General features: G+C 44.9%; 1 protein-coding gene across 6 annotated transcripts in view; it reads left to right on the top strand.

Moving 5' to 3' along the window:
• The window catches only part of LOC121200747 (glycogen debranching enzyme-like), a 74,293-nt gene that overhangs the window by 26,027 nt on the left and 23,036 nt on the right, over positions 1-25,230 (top strand). For all 6 annotated transcript variants that reach the window (XR_005896561.1, XM_041066219.1, XM_041066221.1 and 3 more), the window contains 13 exons: positions 340-441; positions 1,058-1,198; positions 2,439-2,589; positions 2,692-2,810; positions 2,965-3,074; positions 3,189-3,323; positions 4,233-4,363; positions 4,484-4,620; positions 8,686-8,819; positions 13,822-13,997; positions 14,998-15,100; positions 15,936-16,161; positions 17,333-17,444. Coding sequence is in view for 5 of the 6 variants with exons in the window: in XM_041066219.1 (XP_040922153.1) it covers positions 340-441; positions 1,058-1,198; positions 2,439-2,589; positions 2,692-2,810; positions 2,965-3,074; positions 3,189-3,323; positions 4,233-4,363; positions 4,484-4,620; positions 8,686-8,819; positions 13,822-13,997; positions 14,998-15,100; positions 15,936-16,161; positions 17,333-17,444 (1,777 nt within the window). In the remaining variant the exon portion in view is untranslated. The remainder of the gene's footprint in view (positions 1-339; positions 442-1,057; positions 1,199-2,438; positions 2,590-2,691; positions 2,811-2,964; positions 3,075-3,188; positions 3,324-4,232; positions 4,364-4,483; positions 4,621-8,685; positions 8,820-13,821; positions 13,998-14,997; positions 15,101-15,935; positions 16,162-17,332; positions 17,445-25,230) is intronic.

Genomic DNA, 25,230 nt, shown 5'->3' with positions numbered 1-25,230 from the left:
AAACAAAAAACTTTAGTACCCACTGATTTGCATTGCATCAGTTATTTACATGTCTTTGACTGATAGGGTATAGCCACTACAGTACAGCCTATTGTGCGGCTGAGTAATAATTGATTGTTATTTCTTACTGACTTTCAGTGTAGTCGTACAGTACCTTGCCATCATCCTCTTGAACCGTTCTCTCAAACGAGTCAAGCAAATTCCAGCAATTCAAGGAAATAGCAATGAAAAACTAACAGACACGGGGTCAGTGGTTACCCTTGGCTTGCAACAACAATTACTGGTGTTAATGTTAACCATTTGGGCCAGTCTTAGCCTTTTGCCTGTTGTGTTGTTTAGGAGTTTTCAGTTTATGACTTCCTGCCCAACTCTACCCTGGTTTCCATGGCCTGTTGTGCTACAGGCAGCACCAGAGGGTATGATGAGCTGCTTCCTTATCAGGTAAGATCAAATACATGTAAAGTGCTACAGTACAGCTCTATCTGTTGAGTGGATGTGAATTGTATTCAATCTCAGATGGTGTTCACATTTTTAAAGTAATTTAAGAATAAAACCATAGTCATTTTTATTCTATCCACCCAACTAAAGGGTTTGTGAATGAGCACACAACTTTGCCACTGGGCATTATCTGGGAGCCATAAATACCAGGAGAACATTTCATGCCAATGATCATTAGTTACTCTATGTTGTGACATTTAGCCATGTAATGACCAAAACGGACAGAGGCCTTCTGGGTAGGATGAGAGGAGGAGGTAGGGAGAAAATTTCATGTAAATCTGTACATTAGATTTTGTAATGCAGTCGATAAACTGATATTTGAGCCTGTGGGTGGAGAGAGAGGAAAGGTCAGGGGTACCCACAATCAGTTTTATTATCTGGGACAGCATGGATATCAACAACAAATCAAATATAGTCATTAGAATATTTTAATGGGCTCATCTGTCAATTAACAAAAATGTTCCTTGGTCCTATCAACACCTACTACTGAAGAAAACTATCCTTCTGACCTGTTTGACCTGTCATCTGTTGAGGGATTAACCTTTGGTGTGTTGTTCAGGTCTTAGAAGATCATCTGTACACTTCCTGGAACTCTGATGCCAAAACAAATGACCAGGTCAACCTGCAGACTGGAATCCTGGCTGGCAAGTTGGCACTGAACAGGCTTCACCAGGAGCTGGCTGCTGGGGGCTTTACCCAGGTCTGTTCTCTCCTTCACATACAGTAGGAATACCTTGAACACTTAGAGCTCAGTGATGCCTCATATTCATTTTTGTTTCCTGATTTGTGTTGCATTATGTGGAATCGGAAAGAAGTGAGCTTAAGAGACCTCTGTAGCCTGCTCCTCATCTCTGCTTGAGGAGAGAGGTTCCAGGTTACAATAACTGCTATCATAACTAATCCAAATCTCTGACCAAACTGTCAGCAGTCAAGCTGCATTATTGGTAAAGTAGTCACCAGGATTTGACAAGGAAATAAAAGCTGATATCTTTGGCACTGCAGCATAGGTTATGATCCTTTTTTTTTTTTTACTGTCCATCATGATTTTGGGCAGTGTTATTGGAGTGCAATTTTGAATTGGTTGATTATTATTTTTATGTTTTGTGCACACATGCATGCATGTTACACATTCCTTGCAAACAGAATGGAATGACTGATTGTTTGGTCTCAAAACAAGTCTTGTGGGCAGGTACGGTAAAAACCTCTTTACTTAGGTTAGCCAGGGTTGGGAACAGACACATAGAGAAGGAATGCAAATTAAGCAAGGAGCAGGCAGGTAAAGGTCAGAATCAGGTAAGCAAGAACTAGTGAGCAGACTGGAATGGTACAACTACCCAGGTATGAAGATATTCTGGCAAATGACTATAGGAATGTGGATTGTACATATACTAAGGGGGGCAGTGAGGCAATGAGCAACGGTGTGGAGAGGTCAACAGTGAGTTGGGGTAACAGTGAGGTAACTGCAGGGCAAATAGGAGTGTCAGAGTCTGCAGCAGCAGAAAGGCAACCGCAACAAGAGACAGGTGTGAGAGAATGCAAAACAGAACCTGTCATATTAGCTGATAGCAGCACAGGCAGGGAGGACCCAAACAGACTCACACACTGATTCGCAGGCTGATGGATTGGCAAGCAGGCAGACAGATTGACAGGAAGACAGGCAGACAAGAACAAACAACAGGTTACAAAACACAGGTAAGAGGCACATAGAAGAACAGAAGGACATAGAAGAACACATCTCTTCATTCTCAGTTGACAGAGTAATACCATAATCATCATTCAGTTGTAACATAGACTAGTCCTCAAATCAGAAGAACCCCCAGATAATACTTAGGACATGATCTCAGTATACTTGTTGATAGTTACAGCAGTGATATCTCCAAATTTGTTTTAATACTGTAAATCTAGTCTTTCTACTGTCATTTTCTGGTTTCAAAGTGCAGGTGTATATGGAACAGCTGGGTGAGGAAATGATTGCAGTGACCAGACATTGTCCCAGCAACCACCAGTCTGTGGTAGCTGTGCTACAAAGGCTGGTCAAGAATTCAGAGAGACACCATTATACAAATGATGTTCCACCGATGTTCATACCAGGTGACAGTGCTTCAACCACATCATAATGTTAAACGTGTCTAATCTTATCCTAATCCTCAGATACATTAGCTTGGACTGTTTGTCTGTTTATTGTCTTCACAGGTCAGGTTAAAGAAGTGGTGTTGGAAGCTCTGACCATTGTGAGCAACACCAACAGAAAAGATGACAAAAACAAGAGTGGCCTTCCAGTGTGCACTGTAGAGATCAAAGAACACATTCAAGTATGTACCACAATCATCTTCAGTGGTGTGGGGTTCTGGACTGATGCATTCTTTTGCATTTCTGTGTCTGCACTGTGGGTCCAAAAATACTGCCTCTGCCAGATAAATAATGTTTAAGCATTGGTCTAAAATATATATTTCAAAATTCTTCTAGCTAAAGGACAGTAAGCTGGTGAAAAGGATAGACATGGTGACAAAAGACAACAGTGTTGTTCAAGAGATTGTGTTTGAGAAGTTCCCATCAGGCTGCATCATCATCTTTAGGTGGGTAACTGAAGGAAGAGTAAGTGCTATTATTAATTTGACAGAATCATTTTATTATTTTTGATGCACATCTGGTCTGGTTTGGATCTTCTTGTGGTCTGTGTTATTCTACAGGGTGACTCCAGAGCCCAGGTCCCAGGAGCAGCTTGGGGCTCTGCGACGCCACTTGGTCCAGTTTAGTTCTCAGTACCAGACTGGCAGCCTGGCTGAACACAGCACTCCATCTATTCTCACCAAGCCACTGATGATGTTCGTATGCCCTATTAATTAAAATAGGCGTGACTGCAAAATTATTAGTAGTGGTGCAACAGCATGAAATCCTTAGTTTGAATTTAGATTTTGATGTATGAGTTGACAGAATTTGCAAGCACCCTGCATGAGAGGAAAATCTTTGTGGGATGATGAGTAAAGGAAAAAAATTCAACAAAAACTGAAAAACATTTTGAAAGCATGCAGTTTTCCAACCTTACACTTACATTTTGGAAAAAATGAAAATGTTGAATGCAACAGCCATGATTCAGCCACAACCAACAGTTATAAATCTAACTTTAATCACTCTTAACCATGCCACAGATAATGAGCAGATTCATTAATTTTCTCTCTGTTTAAGGGCCATGGGAGAACAAGCTCCTACAAATCCTTTGACTCCACAAATACTTGTCAACAATGAATCTGACTGAATCTGAACTGACTGTTCTTCTTACATAGTATTCAGAATATTGGAATACCACTTAACATTCTCCTAAGGTGAAGTGAACAAGGGGAAGAGAAGGAAGACTTGTTACACCACTACTAAAACACTGTCATTTTAGGAAGCTTGACAACTTTCAGTCCCACTACGAAGAAGAAGGATTTTTAGTCCATTCAATTTCAGCATGCTTTCTTGAAGGGATTCTATAGCACTTGATGGATACAGATCCTGATGAATATTTATGTTGAATACTCAAAAATGAGACGTTTGCCGAACTGTGAGACGTTTGCTGAACTGGATGGCTTAGGCTTCCTGACTTTTTCAGTCACTAGCCTTACAATCTTTTTGCAGTAAAAAATCTCATTAAATCACAAGTCTTTGTGTGTTTTGTGAGCCTTTGTCAGTGCATGTTGCATCGGTTATTCATCACCATCGTCATCACTACTGATATGCTTTCTCTTCCTCAGCATCATGTCCAGACTGACACTGGCTGACATGAATATGCTACTGTACCGCTGTGATGCTGAGGAGAGAGCGGATGGGGGAGGATGCTACAACATTCCTTCTTGGTTACCTCTCAACTATGGAGGTTTGCAAGGTACTTAAATCACAGAGAATAAAAGCCATTTGAGTTCAGGGTATGCATCGTCACCTTCATCACTATCATAATTTATTTCAGAATTTGTACTGTACCAATATTAGAGTTTGTGGTTCTTAGGGATGATGTCGGTGATGGCAGAGATCCGTCCTAAGAATGATCTTGGACATCTGTTCTGTGACAACCTGAGGCAAGGAGACTGGATGATGGATTATGTCTCCAAAAGACTTTTGGCCAAAGGTGGAGCATTGGGAGAGGTGAGCTGAAGTCTGTACTGAACCTGGTTAATGTTGTTACATGCCATCAATGTCCAGCACTTGAATTACATAGGGAAATTCCACTCCACTCATCACAGCTCCAACAGGAAAGTCCTCATCAAATCAGTAGTTAATACTTGACCATTTAGCCTGGTGGTTCTACATTGAATTACTCCCTGGGCGAGACCCCCTCCGAGCGCCCCCCGCCCCCCCCAAAAAATAGAAAAGACATTTCACACTAACAGCCATGTTTTAACAATTTTTATATTATAACAATCTCCAACTCCAACATTGCCAATACAATTTAGAAATTAAAGTTATCAGAAATTACATAAATATACTCTATACACCGCCCAATTCACATTGCACTGGCCCCCTACTCCTGCAGGTGGTGGGTCCACGGGAGGACGGCCCCACGTCGTTCCTTCGGGCATTGCCCAGCCGGGCCCCGTAGAGAGAGGTCCGGCCACCAGGCGCTCGCATGTGTGCCTGAACCCCAGGCCTGGCTCCAGGGTGAGGCCCTCGCTGCGCCATACTGGGCGACGTAACTGACCTTGTTTTAAATATAGTCATAGGAGGCTTCTGGACCGCTCTTGGTCTGACCCGTCTCCCAGGACCTGTTTGCCTTGGGAGACCCTACCAGGGCAATTAGCCCCGACAACATAGCTCCTATGATCATTTGGGTACTCAAACCCCTCCACCACGATAAGGTGACCGTTCAAGGGGGGGCGGTGGTCGAAGGCATGGAGTGCAGCTTGGAGTGCAGCCGCTGCTCCTCCACATCGAGAGGGGTCAGTTGAGGTGGCTCGGGCATCTATTTAGGATGCCCCCTGGACGCCTCCCTAGGGAGGTGTTCCGGGCATGTCTCACCGGGAGGCCCCAGGGAAGACCTAGGACACGCTGGAGGGACTATGTCTCTCGGCTGGCCTGGGAACACCTCGGGGTTCCCCTGGAAGAGCTGGAAGAAGTGTGCAGGGAGAGGGAGGTCTGGGCGTCCCTGCTTAGACTGCTGCCTCCGGATAGGCCCCGGATAAGCGGATGATGATGATGGTGATGATGATGATACTCTATACACGTAAAACTGGCGAAAATATACACAATCACACAGAGTATAACAACAATCTAAAAAAAACAATATAATTTTATTATTTTAGAATAATAAAAAAAATAAAAGAATAATATACAAATAAAATATGGAATAAATATTCTGAATAGCACAAACCCTTCATCACACAAATGAAAACACACTAAAGGAAATTTAATTATAAAACTATTGCACTAAGAGCAGCAAACACAAACTAAAACTAAAACTAAAACCTGACCTTTCTGGCCTTCCTTGATGCAAAATCATCAATAATGCCATCATACCAAACCTGCTCCCCTATTGAGTGAATGATACTGATGACAGCAAGTCCAGTGAGCCCTTTCTGAGACATGGTTGACCTCAGGTACGACTTCAGCAACTTTAGCTTTGAAAAGCTCCTCTCTGCTTGAGCCACAGTGACTGGCAGAGTAAGCACTATCCTGAGAGAAGGATTATCAGAAAAATTATAGAATTATAGGCCTGTATTTATAATATGAATGAAATGCGTTATTTGGAAGAAAGTCGAGGTGACTTTAGCCCACTAATTCCATTAGAGTATTGCTCTATACGTTCCATTTGGGAGAGACCCAGAGGAGAACTGTCCCCCGCGATAACTTGATAACTTAACGCTTTTGTTGCTAGTTTTACCTTTCAACTTTTCAGACCCTCTTAGCATCTTTTTTCCCCAAAAGCACCAAATCTTGTGACTTATGTGTATGGTTATTTTGTCAGAAAATGTCGCAGTTATAAAATCAGGATTTTAGCAGTGCAGAGCAGCAGCTTGGAAATTACTTGGAAGTGACGGTTGGTTAACATGTAGTTTTAATGGGCCACATTTCACAGAAATGTGATTGAAAGGCTGAAATAAGAATAAGAATAAGAATAAGAATAAGAAATCCTTTATTAGTCCCTCAGTGGGGAAATTGCATTTAGCAACAGCAAGATTACAGTCCAGTAAGTGAAAGTAAAATATAAGTAAGACCAATATGGCCAAAACAAGATACTAAACTAGGAGAACTAAGATAAAATATAAGTAAGACCAATATGGCCAAAACAAGATACTAAACTAAGAGAACAGCTGCTGTAAAAAGTAAATATACATACATAGATAAATAAGTAAAATAAATATGGGCTGGAGGTTGTTGAGTGACTTCCATACACAATAATATTGCACACTAATAATTGAGTTATTGCACATAGGTATTGCACTTAGAGTTGCATGGAGTTGGAATCAGTATGTGTGTTAACAATGGTCATTATAGAGTCTGACAGCAGCAGGAAGGAAAGATCTTCTAAATCTCTCCTTCGCACACCGAGGGTGGAGCAGTCTGTCACTGAAGCTGCTCTGCAGAGCTGACAGGACGTCCTGCAGGGGGTGGGACTCATGGTCCAGCATAGATGACAGTTTTGCTAGGACCCTTCTGTCTCCTACCTCTCGCACTGAGTCCAGAGGACAGCCCAGGACAGAGCTGGACCTCCTGATGACTTTGTCCAGCTTCTTCCTCTCCTTCTCGGTTATGCTGCTGCTCCAGCAGACTACACCGTACAGGATGGCTGAAGCCACCACAGAGTCGTAGAAGGTCTTTAGGAGTGTCCCCTTCACACCAAAAGACCGCAGTCTCCTCAGGAGGTAGAGCCTGCTCTGCCCCTTCCTGTACAGTGCATCTGTGTTGTTAGTCCAGTCCAGTTTGTGGTTTAAGTGAACACCCAGGTACTTGTAAGAGTCCACTCTCTCAATGTCCATTCCCTGGATGTTCACCGGTGGGGGGGCAGACCGGTGTCTGCGGAAATCCACCACCATCTCCTTGGTTTTCCCTGCGTTGATGAGGAGGTGGTTTGGCCGACACCAGTCCACAAAGTCCTGCGTCACTCCTCTGTACTCTGCATCATCGTCGTTGCTGATCAGGCCGACGATAGCAGAGTCGTCAGAGAACTTGAGCAGGACACAGCCGTCTGTGTTGTGTCTGAAGTCTGCAGTGTAGAGGGTGAAGAGGAAGGGCGCAAGCACCGTGCCCTGGGGAACACCCACACTGCAGGTCAGGGGGTCAGACACACAGTCCCGAGCTCTCACAAACTGAGGCCTGTTTGTGAGGTAGTCCAGGACCCACTCTGCTAGCTGTGAGTCCACTCCAGACCGCACCAGCTTGTCTCTCAGAAGCACAGGCTGAATGGTGTTGAATGCGCTGGAGAAATCAAAGAATAGAATCCTCACAGCGCTGCCAGGCTTCTCCAGATGAGTCAGAGCACGGTGCAGCAGGAAGATCACAGCGTCCTCTGCTCCGATCCCGGGTCGGTAGGCGAACTGCAGTGGATCCATCGCTGAGCTCACCTCAGCTCGGAGGTGGCCCAGGACCAGTCTCTCCAGTGTCTTCATCAGATGTGATGTGAGAGCCACCGGCCTGAAGCTGCTAGGATCCCTAGCATGTGGTGTTTTGGGTACTGGTACCACACAGGAGGTCTTCCATAGCTGTGGTACCATCCTCAGCTTTAGGCTCAGGTTGAAGACTCGCCCCATGATCCCACACAGTTCCTCTGCACAGGATTTCAGGAGCCTGGAGCTGATGCCGTCTGGTCCAGCTGCCTTCCGTGCCTTGATCCTCCTCAGCTCTCTCCTCACCTGGGCAGGTGTGAAGGACAGGGGTGGGCTGGGGGGGTTACTGAGTCCATGGGGTGGTGGGGAAATAGTGAGGTGTGAGCAAGAGGTGTGGGGGGCTGTAGGAGTGGGGCATTGTTCAGTTGAGCTGGAGGTGTGAAGGGCTGCGGGTGTGGGGCACTGTCCAATTGACAAGGTGTGGGGCAGCTGTGTGGGGGGAGTAGTGGGTGGCTGGTCAAACCGATTGAAGTGTTGGTTCAAGTCGTTCACCCACTGCAGGCCCCCCTCAGCCTGGGAAATTGTCGACGTGAGACATTGCTGGTCTCTGTGCTGTGTAATGCATCAGATAATCTGTTTACTCTTGACTGATATTGACCTTTGACTTTAGGTGGGCCAGTGGTTCCAGGCCATGTTCAGCTATTTGAGGCACATCCCCCGCTACCTTGTGCCTTGCTACTTTGATGCCATCATCCAGGGCGTCTACATTACCGCTCTGGAGGCTGTTTTCAAGCACATGTCAAGGTGTTTGGTCTTTTTTTTTCTTTGCTTTTTCCAGTGGTGTTTGATAGATGGATTATTGATATGGGTACATGTGTACTGATATGTGATGTGTACAGACCAGACTGTAAGTAATTTGATGGAGGTATTCTGTTCTCCAAATACTGTGCTTCAGCACATACAATTTGAAATACAATAATGGATATTACATTAAAGTGCCAGGTCTCAGCTTTAATTTGAATAGGTTGGGTGAGGTGTGTGATATTTAGCCCTTTCAACATTTAGTGTCCAAAAAGGGCTGAAAATTAACCACTTAAAAGTTTCTTTGGCAACTATGTGTCATTTCAACATTAATTCGTGCACACAGAAGAGCTCACACTTGCCTCTGAATTTATTGGGAGTTGCCATTTAGATTGCAGTTGAGTTGTCTGTCTGTAGGAGCTGTAAAGAGATGACCATGCATGTGAAGAAGAAAATGATGAGGCCCAAAGAAAAGCAAAATCAGAAAGACGCCAAAGGTTTGGGTACATTCTAAAAAAAAACGGGTGCATACAGGAAAACCCGTCTGTCAAAAGTCAAAAATGCTATCCATGATGTAGGTGTACATGTGTTCTGATCTGCAATTACCACAGGATGCAAACCCCTGGTAAACCTTTAAAACAGGAAGGCCTGATCCTGATTTCATCTATGGTATACTTCACATGGTCAAATCAAATCAGGCTTTATTGTCACTTTGCCATACATACAACTGCAGTGCAGACAAAATGAGACAGTGTTTCCTGGGGTCAGGAGAGTGAAGGTCAACATAGAGAAATAAAATAATAATAAAATAGTAATAATAATAAAATAGTAATAATAAATACTAAATAAGTACTAAGAGAAGTAAAAGAAATGAACACACTCAGACACACTCAAACCCCCCCGAACATATTGCAAGACGCCCATTGTGCAAAAATTGTCCATAGCAGCAACTGTCAATAAAGTGCCAGTGCTGTGCATAAGAGTGACCAGTGCCAGGTGAAACACCCATTTAAGCTGTCTTTGGTGGTGATTCAGCTGTTCAGTAGTCTAACAGCTTGTGGTAGGAAGCTGTTGATGAGTCTGGAGGTTCTGCCTTTTATGCTCCGGTATCTTTTGCCCGAAGGTAGCAGTTCAACAAATCTGTGGAGAGGGTGTGAGGAGTCCTTAACTATGCACAGAGCTCTGCTCCTGCAGCGGCTCTGGAAGAGATCTTGGACAGACGGAAGAGAAACTCCAATAATCTTCTCTGCCCCCCTGACTATTCTCTGTAAGGCTTTCCTGTCCGCCTGCAGCTGGAGTACAAAGTGGACATGCAGTATGTCAGGACGTTCTCCACCACGCCTCTGTAAAAGGTCCTGAGGATGCAGGTGGGGAGAGAGGCTTTTTTCAGCCTCCTCAGGAAGTGCAGTCTCTGCTGGGCCCGCTTTGTTATCGCTGAGGTGTTCTTCTTCCAGCACAGGTCCTGTGAGATCTGCACTCCTAGGAATCTGATGTTCTCTACTCTCTCCACGGGGTGGCCCCTGATGCTGAGGGGCGCGTGCTCAGGCTGAGTCCGCTGGAAGTCGAAGATCATTTCCTTGGTCTTATCCATGTTCAGCACCAGGTTATTCAATCTACACCAGTCCACCAGGTGATCTACTTCCTCCCTGTACATTGATTCGTCGTTTGCCCTGATGAGTCCCACCACTGTGGTGTCATCTGCAAATGAAACTGTGATCAGGTTCATTTCTAGCTGCACAGCTGCACAGTCGTGTGTCAGCAGTGTAAACCATAGTGGACTGAGTACACACCCTTGGGGAGAACCAGTGCTCAGCGTTATGGATTTGGAGATGTTTTTCCCAACCCGAACAGACTGTGGTCTCTCGGTCAGGAAGTCCTGGATCCAGAGGCATGTGGCGGTGTTCAGGCCGAGTAGCAGGAGTTTCTCCACTAGTGTCTGTGGGATGATGGTGTTAAACGCCGAGCTGAAATCAATGTACAGGATTCTGGCGTAGGTGTTTTTGTGGTCCAAATGAGTGATGACTGAGTGCAGGGTGGAGGATATTGCATCCTCTGTGGAACGGTTGGGTCGGTATGCAAACTGGAGGGGGTCGAATGATGCAGGGAGGCTGGCTGTGATGTGTGGTTTGACGAGTCGTTCAAAGCACTTCATCACAATCGGTGTCAATGAGACGGGGCGGTAGTCATTCAGGCAGAAGACGACTGGTTTCTTTGCCACCGGTACTATGGTGGATGTTTTAAAGCATGTAGGAACAGTGGCCTGACTGAGCGAGATGTTAAAGATGTCAGTCAGGACCTCAGCCAGCTCACCAGCGCAGTCTCTCAGCACAAGTCCCGGGATGTTGTCTGGGCCCGCTGCTTTCCGTGGGTTGACTCTCTTCAGGATCCTCTACGTGTCTGCTACGCTGATGGTGTGAGCTGGCCCAACAAATGGTAGAGGGTCGGCCCTCCTTCCGGTTGTCGGGTTTGGTTCCTCGAAGCGCGCAAAGAAGTTGTTGAGCCTGTCAGGAAGGGAGGCGTCGTCGTCCTCGACCCTCTGCCTGGGCTTGTAGTCCGTCAGCGCCTGGACTCCCTGCCACATTCGTCTGGTGTTGCCTGTGTCACAGAGGTGCAGATGGATTTTCTCTGCGTACATGCGTTTCGCAGCCTTGATCCCCCTGGAGAGTGCAGTCCTGGCAGAGCGGAGTCCAGGCTTGTCCCCCGCCCTGAAGGCTTTGTCTCTGGCTGACAAAAGTGAGCGCACCTCAGTTGTCATCCACGGTTTCTGGTTGCCACGTGCCCTGAAGGTCTTGGCTACCGTGACATCCTCTATGCACTTTGCGATGTAGCAGGTTACCGCCTCTGCATATTCCCTGATGTTTACGCAGTCTCCCTGGGAGGCTGCGATCTTGAAGACCTCCCAGTCCGTGTTCCTGAAGCAGTTCTGAAGTGCCGAGGCTGCACCCTCTGGCCAGATCCGCGTGTGTTTTATCTCTGACCTGCTGCGCTTCAGGAACGGTTTGTATACCGGTACCAGCATGACAGAAAGGTGATCAGAGTGACCAATGGGGGGTCGGGGGGTCGCTCTGTATGCGTCGGGAGAGTTTGTGTACACCAAGTCCAACATGTTCTCTCCTCTGGTTTTAAAGTCCACACATTGTTTGAACTTGGGGAGCACAGTCTTTAAGTTGGTGTGGTTGAAATCCCCTGCGATCACTACGAAGCTGTCCCGGTGTTTTGTCAACAGCTCACTGATGGCGTCGTGCAGCCCTCCGAGTGCATTGTTAGCATTAGCGTTAGCGCCAGGGGGGATGTAAACAACTGCTACGATCACGTTGGTGAATTCCCTCGGCAGATAGAATGGCCGGCATTTCACGATGAGGAACTCTGCCAATTGAGAGCAGTGTTTTGTGGCTAACGTGGCATTGATACACCAGTCTCTGTTGATGTATATGCACAGGCCTCCGCCTCAGCTCTTACCAGAGCTTGCCGTGTCTCTGTCCGTCCGGAACAGTGTTGTCCCCTCCAGCTGCATGGCCGCGTCTGGAACGTTGTCCTGGAGCCACGTCTCCGTGAACGCAAGCACACAACAGTCTCTCCACTCCCTGCGGGTTGTCCTCAGCAAACGAAGCTCGTCTAGCTTGTTGTCAAGGGAGCGAACGTTGGAGAGAAGGAGCGACGGCACTGCTGGTCTGGCGGGGTTAGCCTTTAGCCTAGCGTGTATCCCGGCTCTCTTCCCCCTCTTTTGTTTACGCTCGCAGCGCTTTCGCTTCCTCCTACCTCGGATGGCTGCCGGCGTAGTCTCTAGGATACCGTGCTGGCTTAGAATGTCCAAATTATGCTGAAGCACCGTGATTTTTTCAGCACACCTTGCTCTGATGCTTAGCAGTGTCTCTCGATCGTAGGTTAAGGCGGGTGGGCGCTTGTAAAGAAAAAACTTTCACTCTCGCTGGGTCCCCGTGGGGCCGCTGCGTCCATGCGCGCCACCATCTTGCTTCTTGGTTCTGGATGGTTCTTTTATGGCTTAGACATGCTTGGCTGCCAGTGGAACTGGCAAATTGGCATTTCCTGATGATTTCACTGTGGACAGAAGCAGTGACAGGAGAGGTACAGTATACAGGGGTATTCAGCCACGTACATGAAATCCCATTGGGCAACATTTCATCATTCTGCAGGGCAGTGATTCTAAACATATGGCCAGAGCAACCAGGGAGCTTTTCAAGGTGAAGAATGGAATATCCTTTTATGGCCAAGCCAATTCATTTCAGTCATTTTGCAGAATGATGTGCACATTTATGAGATATAGTACCACTAAAACTGAAAGAGTGTCAAATTGATTAGGTCATGTAGTTTCAACCTTATTTAATAGTTATCTCTATCATCATTGTAAAATGCCCAACACCATCTGACTCTGGCTGAAGATTTGAGATGTTGTGTGTTCTCATTGTGCCACTCAAGCACCATCCAGGTAACTGTATAAATTCAGAGAGAAACCTCTTGCCATTTGTTGAGCTGTTGTCATGCATCACTGTGATCGACAAAGCTGTTTCAGACCAATAAGACCAGTGATGTGATGTCTAAGAGTAAATTTATTAATCACTACACCCTATATATTTCTCCTCCCCTAGCGCTTTTGCACCTTGCACTGTGGCACTTAAATAAACAAAAATAGCAGATGAACTTTGAGACGCCTGCATAGTCCATGTTTCCAGACCTATGTTGTTAAGCTTGTACAGTTAAAATAGGGCCCTATAGAGCTATGTCTCCCACACATTCTTTCTCCACTGATATAGATCCGCTCAGATTCAAGCTCATACCTGGCACTTTAATGTAGTTTCCATTATCTTTGTCAAAATTAAGTTGTCTGGACAGTATATTATTTAATTTGACTTTAGCAGATAGTAACAACTAATTTAAATCATTGATGCACTTCATTTATTCATTAATTTGACATGAAATGATAAATTCTCTAGTTTACTTGGTCACATCTTTGCTTTCTGTTTTTGTGTTCCCTCAACTACTTTAGCTTTGTGCAGAATGGTTCCAGTCTCGTTAAACAGCTAGCACTGGGTTCAGTGCAGATGTGTGGCGTGGGTTACAGCTGGGCCCTGCCCGCCCTTTCTCCTCACCTTAAAGATGTCACATACTGCCTTGATGAAGTCACTAACCAGCAGGAGCAATGCTTTGTGTCGCTGGCAGCAGGTCTGTGTTTTAATTTTCTCCTTCTTTTTTCATAAAATAAATAAAGATAAGATAGCTGTGTATTCATCCTGGATGACAGTCCTGTGACCAAGCCACTCAATACACATAGTGAAATTCATATATACATCATATTCTAAATATGCAATATGCTATTGATACTGTACATGCATACCAAAATAAAATAAAATAAAATAAAATAAAACTGAATAAAATGGAAATTAAGGTGAACAAAAAGTGAGCATCTAAAGGATAGGTCTGGTGATATTTTGTCTTTTTCTTGTAGTCAAGCAATCCCATGAAAAGACCCAAGCCAACAATCGGTACTTTAAACTGTATGATAAAAGTATTGTGTGTAAATGCAAAACCTGATATATTTTATTCCCTTATGCCACGGAGCTTTGGTGCTGTTCAAAAACATCAATGAGCCACATTGTTTCACTGGGTGACACGTTCCTTCATTAAGAAGTCCCCAGCACAGAGCCAGTCTTCCTTATTAGTTTGTTCAGTTTGTTGTTGTCTCTGGCTCTGATGCTGTTTCAAGCAAAGAATATTGAGACTGGTAAAAGATTTGCAACAACAAAGTCTGCTCTGTCCCTTCCTGTAGACAGTCTCTGTGCTGCAATTACAGTCCGGTCTGTTGTCGAGGTGGCCTCCAACATATCTGTATCGCTCCCTCATCTCCACCTCTTCGAGAATAGAAATGGTGTAGTCCTGGTCCTCCTATATATTTGTACTTTGTTCATTTTCAGTAGGCACCAGTGGACTTGTGGTTAGGTACAACAGAGATAGTAGAGAAGTCAAATTATACTGTAGTATAACAACACCAGTAGCTATCAGCTTTTTAAGGCCAGAAGCCAAACAGCAGCACAGCATGTGGTTCTGTTCAACATTTCGTCTTTGAAATAAAGTAAAGCTTATATTAGGGTATTAAATAGATGATACATACCCAGAGGCAGACCAACTTATGCCCACAAATAATAGCTGTTTGTCTTTACTTCAGGTCTTCCTCACTTCTGTGCTGGGTTATTCCGTTGTTGGGGTCGTGACACATTCATTTCCCTGAGAGGACTGCTCTTGCTGACTGGCAGACACCTGGAGGCTCGGTGAGTCTGCCACACAACTCCACAAGACCAGAATACAGGCTTTAAGATGTTTAGGGTATTAAGCACAGTTTGGACTGACGACAATGTGGCCTATATTTTCATACCAAAACATACTAATGTAATTCAAACATCAATTAGATTGACCACCTAATAGGGTGACATTTTATAGGGAGTTTAATTCTGGTGGTCCAACTGTTCTCACATGACCAGACCATATTATAAAGTATAAACTTTCAAAGAATCTACCGGTTTGGTGACAGAATCACTTGAAAAGTACTATAACTAGAGATGTAAGCTTTTATTGTGTGGCTACTTTATATCACTTGACAGCTGAGTATAAACAAATTTGTCATATTTATGGGCAGTACTGTACATCAAACTACACATCAGGCATGGTGACAGTTTGGGGAATATTTACTAAGGACTAAGGACCGCTATTCTTTAGGTGTTAAACTGTATGCTTTGTCTTCTACAAATTGGCATCAAATTTTATTCAGCCGCACTTTATGCAAATAAGATCAATTATAGTTGCTCTCATTTAGATCTGTAGTCAAATACGTTGAAAAAAAAAAGTCTGTCTGTTAATTAAATTAAATAACATAAAAGCAGTTGCACAATTTTGTGGTGTAACACACATACAGTATAAAATGGTGGCACTGTTGATAAAAGTTCAATACTGACAGCAGACAACAACAAACCAGTGTTAATGGATGACAGCAGACGGTAAAGCTTGAAGTGGTGGATCCCACTGGCATCTTTACTGTTGCCTTTCCTACTTGTACTGATAGGTACATATGAATATTTATCTATTAAACAATTGCCCTGACTACCACAGGAACATTATCCTGGCATTTGCGGGAACACTGCGTTATGGCCTGATCCCCAACCTGCTAGGCGAGGGTGGCAGTGCACGCTACAACTCCAGGGATGCTGTGTGGTGGTGGCTGCAGTGTATCCAGGAGTACTGCACAATGGTACCTAGTGGCCTTTCCATCCTTGAGTGTCCTGTCTCCAGAATGTACCCCAACGACATGTCTGAGCCTCAGTTTGGTGGAGCCTCGGTAGGACTGTGTGTTATGTTGTCATTGGTTCTCTACATGATCAAGAGCCATACCAGATAATTACTAAAACCATAATCTTTTTTCCTAATATAGGTAACATTAAAATTATTTTTTATTGTCTAAAGAAAAAACTGAGATGCAAATATACAGACAGGTGTTTTTATCATTTTGTCAACCCCATTTAAATCAATGAGTGCAGGCAACATTTCTGTGTATGCCGCAGTACAGTATAGTGTATATTTATATAGCACTGGTGTGCTGTCATGGCAAGCAGTGCTTGACCAGTTAAAGCTAAAAACAGACAGCAGTTAGAATCTTACAGAAGTGGATGCAGTATCTCTCCTTGCATTTCAGAACAATGCTCTGTCCCACAAAGACTGATATTGCCTGTTTCCATTCATCCTGTAATTCAATCCCCTCTTGTGGCCATTGTACGCTATTGTCTCTTAAAGCTGGATTGACTACCAGCCTTTGCATCTATCATTTCTGTCATTTTCATTGGTGTTGGGGTGGGCGTGTCCCACTGAAAAAGGCTGGGGCTTCGCAAGCAGAGGAGGAGCAGCATTTTTTTTTTCACGGGTGACTAGATATAGCTAGTTACAGACAAGTGTGCCGCCCAGTTAGCTCAGTTGGTAGAGCATGAGACTCAATCTCTCAGGGCCGTGGGTTTGAAACCCACTCCAGGTGGCAACACCTCCCCTGGGCTCACCACCCGTGGGAGGTGCCATTGGACTTCGGTGCATTTTGGACTGGGCAGCAGTCGCCCCCGCGACCTCGGCCTGGACCCAGATAAGCGGCAGATAATGACATGACAGACAAGTGTGCTTCTCTAGCTGCCCTTCACCCTGCTTTCATCGTTCTGAGATCAGTTATGCGATTGCACTCATTATTATACTCATGCACAGATGCGTGTGGAAACTACTTGTGCATCAGAAAACTTCAACAGTCTTTTCTTCCTAAGTTTCGTATGTGTAAAACTGTAGTTGTGCATCAGAAAACTTTGACAGTCTTTTGTTCCTAAGCTTCAAGAGGTAGCATTTATCATCTCAAATCAGTATAACTTCTAATCATCTGGGTCAACATATATGAAGTCCTTGGGATCCAAGCTGTTACTGATTCTATTTTTTATCATATCACATTGAAAACTTTAAAAGTGTTTTTTTTTCATCAGGATCAGCCACTGTATGATGTGATCCAGGAGTCCATGCAGAGGCACATGCAGGGTATACGGTTCAGAGAGACCATCGCTGGACTACAGTTAGATTGCAACATGACTGAGGAAGGTATTTTCATCCACTCAACAATGCTACTCACTGATGCATACTGGATATCCTTCCAGCTTTACACAGATCAGGTCAGGCTTTTTCAACACAAATCTTTTCTCTATATGCACAAGCTTGTATTGCTCATGCATATTTATTTACAAAGGTTGCTAAGCAAGTACAAACTTTTGAATTATTTGTGAACCTCACTTTACAAGCTTTAACTTATTTTAGCCCATACAATCACCTTGTTGTGATGTACGTGCTTTACAAAACATTTAAATCACAAGTCTGTTGTTCACAAAAGACAGCAGAAAGAAACAGGGGGATGCACACAACAAGCTAGATTCGAATTGTTGACTTTGCAGTCACAAGGTATTATATGTGTCTTCAGCCTTCATCACGAATGGACCCAGATAGCTATGGATTTGCATGTGGACATGCATACATTTATATACATTCCTCATTCAGGAGTCTGCAAACTCAGAAACCTTCCGCACATGTGCGCTAAAAACATGATGGCAGTCTCTTGACAGTGTTGTTTGTTTAATTTCATCTGAAACAACTGTGACAAAAAACCCCAAAAAGAAAACAGTGTATGCAGCAGTTTACTTTTCTAGTGTATGCAAAACTGGTGCACTTTCAATGTGATTGACAGGTGGAAAGTATGGGGTTGTATATATTAAGAAACAAATTGTTTTTAATAATAGAGAATAAGAGTACACCCTTATGCCAAAAAGGTGATTTATGACCCTGATTTATGACCCTAACCCCCCCTCAACCCCCCACCACGTGGCATAAGCCCCGCCCCTTGATGACATCACTTCCTAACCCCTCCTCTATGACATCACTTCCTAGACCCTCCCACTGTATCCCCCACCCCCTGTATGACATCACTTCCTAGACCCTCCCACTGTATCCCCCCACCCCTGTATGACATCACTTCCTAGACCCTCCCACCGTATCCCCCACTTCATTCATCCTACCCCCCTTCATTGTTTTTTTTCATTCATTGAAACATATATATATAAATTAGGGGTCTTTGATGTGAACATTTGGGTGTGCTTGTTGTGAACATTTTGGGTGTGCTTGTGAACATTTGGTTGTGCTTGATGTGAACATTTGGCTGTGCTTGTTGTGAACATTTGTGTGTGCTTGTTGTGAACATTGGCTGCTTTCTCCTTGTGCTGTGATCACATGGAAAGTGACAGAGTTTCAGATCAAAGGGGGCAATATGCAATGTTGTAGACTCTATGGCGTCTCGTGACGATGCATTTGTTGATTCGAGCGTGTCACAAAGGTGATAAATAATGTCTCCTTCCTCCGTTTGCTAACCCCCCGTTTGCTTCCGACGCTCCTATCCCTGGGAAAACCCCTCCCCGCATCATCACACCTCTCCAATTTCTGCAGAGTGCTTATATAGGTTCCGACAGACGTTAAGAGTTGCATACGAAGCGGTATAGCAGTCATCATGGCCGGAAAAATAAAGTGTGACAACGAGCGCAGAGCTGTTTTCTCTGTTCCAGAGGTAGATCGATATGGTGAGAGTCTGCGACGAAAGACCAGACAGGCGACCCGCAAGACAAACGGTGTGATCCGTGAAGAAACAGTGATAGAAGACGTTGTAAGGCAGTCTCAGCAAAAGACGCCCGTTGTATCCGGTGCGATGATTAGTGAGACGCCTGTAAACATCTACGAAGACATGCCTTCAACACCGAATGCTCCAAAGAAAACAATGTATCTGCGACGACTGCAGATGCCTGCTGCTGCTGCTCTGAAAAAAGAATGGTCTTTAGAGCCCTATGGACTGTGTGGATGGTGGGGTTATGTGTTCAAGTACGAAACAGAGGAGCTGTGGATGTATCAGCGGGATCAGGATGAAGCTTTAGGTGCTCTGTCCAATATAGCTACACTGACTTCAGTCGATTGGAGTATGATGAAACTCTTGCTAGCCCGTCGACGCATCGAGAAGCCTGCTGTCCGTGATTCCCCTGCATCGGCTGGCCGAGACAGCTTGCAGCCTCTCCCCACTGATGCGGAGCTTGCACAGAAAAAGATAATTTTCAGCGCTGTTTGGCTGTCCAAAACTACACCCTGCGGTCGATGGTTCCTCCGGGTCAGCCTGCGGACGTCTGAGGATCCTGCTAGTGAGGAGCTCCTTGTCTTGGAGTATTTCAATTCAGACTGCGGTGTATTCCGCACATTATTAGCCCTGCCATTTCATGTCTGGCATGAAATGATGAATCAAGCAGAAGGAAATATCGCTAGTCTTTTCTGTAGCTGTCGCAACTGGAGGGATGCTTTACTGGTGAAAAAATTCTTGTCCTTCTAGACTTTGCCAAGCCCCGCCTCTCTGCAACGTCCTCCTACATCACACCTCCTCAAACGCTATAAAAGAGACTTGGAAAAGACAAAAGATACATTTGCTGACAAGATGGAACACGACGAGGCCTGCTGTTTAAAAGGAGGGTCCGTGAACTCAACCAATCATGAGCAGATCCAGAGGGATCTGCTTGAATTCCAACGGACCGGCAGCATCGAGGTCGCCAAGCCTTTCTAAAGACCTTACCACCTGGCTCAGACACGAAGGAGGTCTCAGTCCCGGCTTCACAACCGTCCTCACCACAACCGCCTCCGCCACCATCCTCATCCCCCGCCACCGCCTCAGACACGGAGGACGCCAAGGACTCCTTGACCCCTTCTTCAACTGACGAAGTTCATTGAGACTGTAAAATCCGGCTTGTACCATCTGCTCAACCTGATTCTTCACAAGTTCCTCAGTGACAATTGCTACGGGTGTCTGGTCAACCATCCTAGCCAGACCCAACACCCATGTCTAGAAGTACTCGAAGAAGGTTTTTACCAGAGCAACTACTACGGACTGATGAGGAGACTTTGTACTCCCAGATTGATTCCTTCCATCCAGCATCTACTGACCCTGCGTAACATCCGAGTCGGGGACGAGAGAGTCAGATGTGTGGTAGAGACCCTTTTATACGAACTGAAAGAGGTCAGGAAAATCAACGACAGCATCAGTCAGATGTACGATGACTTGGTCGGAGAGGACGCGGTGAAAATGGGACAACTGCAAGCAGTCACTGAATACTGGAATGACCGTTAATTTTTTCCCCTTTGTGAAAATTGTTATTTCTCTAAAACATTGTATTTCATTTTTAAATCATGTGTGCTGTGAAAATTGTTATTTCTCTAAAACATAGTATTTCATTTTTAAACCATGTGTGCTGTGAAATAAAACAACAAAAAGTGCTCTTGTCTCATTGCTCCTTCATTTCAACATTAGAAGGGGAAGAAGGGAGGTATGGGGGAGACTGTGGTTATGAAAAGAGTTTATTACAACCCGGCTAATCCAGGCAGCTTTGGTGGAGTAGAACGACTTCGCAAAGCAGTGCAAGATAAAACAGGAGAGAAAGTCAGTGCGGAAAATGTCAGAGATTTTTTATCAGCGCAAGATGCTTACACTCTACACAAACCCGTCAGAATACATTTTCCCAGAAACAGAGTGTTTGTCCCCCGGCCTTTAAACCAATTTCAAGCTGACCTGTGTGACATGCAGGCTCTGTCCGAACATAACGATGGGTGCAAGTATTTATTAACCGTCATCGATGTATTTTCCAAAAAGGCCTATGTCCGTGCATTAAAGAAAAAGACGGCTGATGCGGTAGTGTCTGCCTTTGAATCTATTTTCAAAGATAGTCTGATACCAGAAAAGCTCCAGACAGATGCGGGGAAAGAATTTTTCAACCAAAAGTTTGAGGCGCTGATGAAGAAGTACATAGTACATAGTACATTTTGCTACAGCCAGCGACCTGAAGGCCTCTGTGACTGAAAGATTTAACCGTACGCTAAAAACTAGAATGTGGAGATATTTTACAGCCAACAACACTCGTCGATACCTCGATGTCTTACAACATTTGGTCGACAGCTACAACAACAGCTACCATAGCAGTATTAAAATGACTCCTATGCAGGTGACCTCTGAGAACGTCTCCCAAGTGTTTCAAAATCTGTACGGCACATTTCCCTCTCGACACCGAGAGGCGCCAAAGATGAAGTTTAAGAAGGGGGAACTGGTCAAAATATCCAAACTACGAGGGAGGTTTGATAAAAAATATGAACAAAGTTTCACAGATGAAGTATTTACGGTGTCAGACCGTCTACCTCGCACTCCTCCCGTATACAGACTCAAAGATTACGATGGTGAACCTATCCAGGGATCGTTTTATGAAGCAGAGTTGCAGAAAGTAAAAATGACTAAAGACAGAACGTACCAAGTGGAAGAAATTTTGAAACGACGTACCGTCAGGGGTGTAAAACAGGTTTTAGTATGTTGGAAAAATTGGCCTGAGAAATTCAACAGTTGGGTCAAAGCCTCGGATCTGAAAGACATTTAAATCTGCCTGTATCACAGGCTTTCATTATTCGTTCCCTAGTCGCTAGTTCGGTATGGACTCTTCAAACCAAGATGGGTTTTACGTTACTCTGCCTTCCAACGCTAGCATAGAAATGTTTAAAAATAACACCAGTTCTAGTTACACAACGGATCTGGCTAAACCCATCAAACTGAGTGGAGACTGGGTCGTAGGTCTCTGTGAAATTGTTTACCCCCACACCTGGTATAACTTATCTCCGGCCGGGTCTTATTTTGTATTGTCAAAACCGAAAGAAGGTCAACCGCCTGACGGAGTAGGGTCGATGGCAAACGTGATATTTGGTAGGGGAGGATATTATGACAGTCCAAAAGAACTCCTGGAACATATAGTCCCGCCATTAAAAAAGCACATCCCCAGCGCCGACATTTCTTTCAACAACGTGACCAAACGCTTTGACTTCAAAGGAGACGGTCGGCACAGAATCCTCGTCCCCACTCGCCTGGGTTACATGCTAGGCCTAACACCAGAGGAATGGTGGACTCTCGGACCCAACCGTACCGCCACCTACCCCGCTGATCTTGACGCAGGGCTCAATAGCTTGTACGTTTACACGGACCTCGTTCAGTATCAAACGGTGGGCGATAGTTACTCCCCGCTTTTGGGAGTGGTCAACGTCAAAGGGCATTTTGGTGACACGGTGAGCATCAGATATCATACTGTACATTACGTACCCGTGTCAAAAAAGTACATCAAAAATATCAACATCGAGATCAAAACGGATCGCAACAAACATGTAAACTTTGTTTACGGCAAGACCATCGTCAAGCTACACTTTAAACCGGCTAACTTTCGACGTTGAACACCTTCTCTATATAACTACGACGCCTGATAAGGCCCTTGTTCAGTATCTATTGGACGGTCAACGGTTACGGTCTGCTTCGAGACAAAAGCCATGGCTCAGATACGCTGGAGAGAAGATCCTCAACGCTTTGTCGGCTATTATGAAAGCCAGGTTGGGGGTGCCTTATCTGGGTTTTACGGAGCACCCGTCATGTACGGTCGCGGTATAGGTTCTATATTTTCCAAATTATTTCGTTTCGTGTCCCCTCTGCTCAAAAGAGGTTTTGCCATCGCTAAACCTCATCTTAAATCGGCCGCTAGTCACATCGCATCGGATGTGATCAGCCATGCAGCAGGGAAATTAAACGGTCACGAGAAGCAAGAGGGATCAGGCGGTATTTTAGTGTTATCGCGCAGATTGAAAAAGAGACCGCCTGGAGAACGTGTTTTCAAGGCGAGTAAAAAAGCACGTGAGGGTTCAAAGACAAACTCACTCGGTAGAAGCAAGCGTAAGGGAAGGAAGTCTACCAGAAAGTCTGACATCTTTTAAACTCCAAGGAAAATGGCTCTTTTACATCATAAATCTCCCGAATGCACTCTAGTGGAACTGGATTTATTTTCAGCCCCCATGACCCAGCTGTCTGTTGAAGATAAGATGTACACGGAAATTTCACCTCTCTCCGCCATCACCGACCGGGGCCCCATTGAGTTTTTTATTCCAGGCGATGGTGAAAAGTATTTGGATCTCAACGATACTTTGTTACACGTGCGCGTAAAAATTACCAACGGCGACGGTACCGACCTGGCGAATGATGCGCCGGTGGGCCTTGTGAATTATCCTCTGAATACAATGTTCAGCCAATGCGACGTGACTCTGGGGGATCGACTGATTTCTCAGTGTAGCGCCACACACCCTTACAGAGCCGTCATTGAAACTCTGCTCAACTTTTCAGGAGACACGCTCAAGAGCCAATTTAGCGCGGGTCTTTTTTTACAAAGATACGGCGGGAGCCATGGACTCTATAGTGATCAATAATGGACCTAACAGAGGGCTGAATGAGAGAACCTCCTACACGGCCAATTCTAGAGAAGTACACCTGATGGGTCCTCTCCACGGCGACCTCTTTTTCTGCGAGAGGCTCCTTTTGAACAACGTGGATATGAGAATTAAACTGAACCGCTCCAGCGACTCTTTCTGCTTGATGGGACCCCGCAACTCCAATTTTCGTTTGAAAATATTAGGGGCCTCTCTGTTTGTCAAAAAAGTCACAGTTTCCCCGGCCGTACGCTTAGGTCACGCAGCGGCTTTACTGAAGGGTAACGCGCTCTACCCCTTGTCACGCATCAATGTGAAAACCTACTCCATTCCCGAGAATTCCAGGGTATGTAATCAGGAGAATCTCTTTCTCGGGGCTATGGCCAAATACGTGGTTTTGGGCATGGTAAACCACGAAGCCTTCACAGGCTGGAGAGAGCTGTCGCCCTTCAATTTTATCCACAACGACATGGAATATCTGGCCCTCTGTCAGAACGGCAAACAGATTCCCGCCAAAGCTTTCCAACCAAGATTTAACGAAGAGATTTCGGTCAGAGAATTTTACAACATGTTCATGGCCACAGGGAGACATCTCAAAGGTTTGCCTCTGAGCATCGATCGTCGAGAATTTAACGACGGTTACTCTTTGTTTGTATTCAATCTCAACCCGGGAGAAGACAACGACGCTTTGTCCCCCATTTCCAACGGGAATCTGAGACTGGAGATGAGATTCAGAGTTCCCCTGCCTCACACTACCACTCTGATTGTGTACGCCTGTTACGATTCCATTTTGGAAATCAACTCAAAACAGCAGGTGCTGGTGGATTATTATTAACTAAAAAACAGATAACCATCAGCTGGAAAATCTTTTGCATCATCTGCTGGGGGATGTATTTTGCGGCGTGTGGGCCTCGGATCAGCTCCCCTTGCTGACTTTATCGTTCAGAACCCCCGCATACTTTATCGTCAACACACACCCATCTCACATGCCTGGAGAGCACTGGCTGGCTTTGACTCTGGAAGAAAATGGCGTAGCCACCTTTTTTGACTCTTATGGTTTGCCCCCTAGCTTTGCTCATTACCCTTCAACCATCATGCAGTTTTTGGAAGACCGTTCTACAAAGATATTGTACCACAATCGACAGCTTCAACACCCACTGTCCACCGCCTGCGGCCATCACTGTGTTTATTATCTCTGCCAACGCGCCTGCGGATTATCGTATCAGCGCACGCTATCTTTGTACCATCAGGACGCATCCAAAAATGACATGACTGTAACTGACTTTGTGAAAAAATACCAGCGCTGTATCCGAAAGTCTACACCGTGTGACTCTTTTACCCACCCGACTTGTTCTTTACAAATGTTTAAAGATTGCTACAGATGATCCTGTTATTTCTCCCACCATTTATCCTTGTAAAATGCATGCTAAAAATGTACCGTAGACACGTTGATGAATAAAGATTTTATTGAGAAAAAGGACAGAGTATGAGTCATTTGTTACATTTATGGGGAAAAGTCGATCCATCTACAAGGTTTTTT

The sequence above is a fragment of the Toxotes jaculatrix genome, chromosome 20 (genome assembly GCF_017976425.1).
Source record: "Toxotes jaculatrix isolate fToxJac2 chromosome 20, fToxJac2.pri, whole genome shotgun sequence".
Classification (NCBI taxonomy): domain Eukaryota; kingdom Metazoa; phylum Chordata; class Actinopteri; family Toxotidae; genus Toxotes; species Toxotes jaculatrix.
Note: the sequence above shows the minus strand (reverse complement) of the source record. Positions and strands in the feature narration are given on the sequence as shown.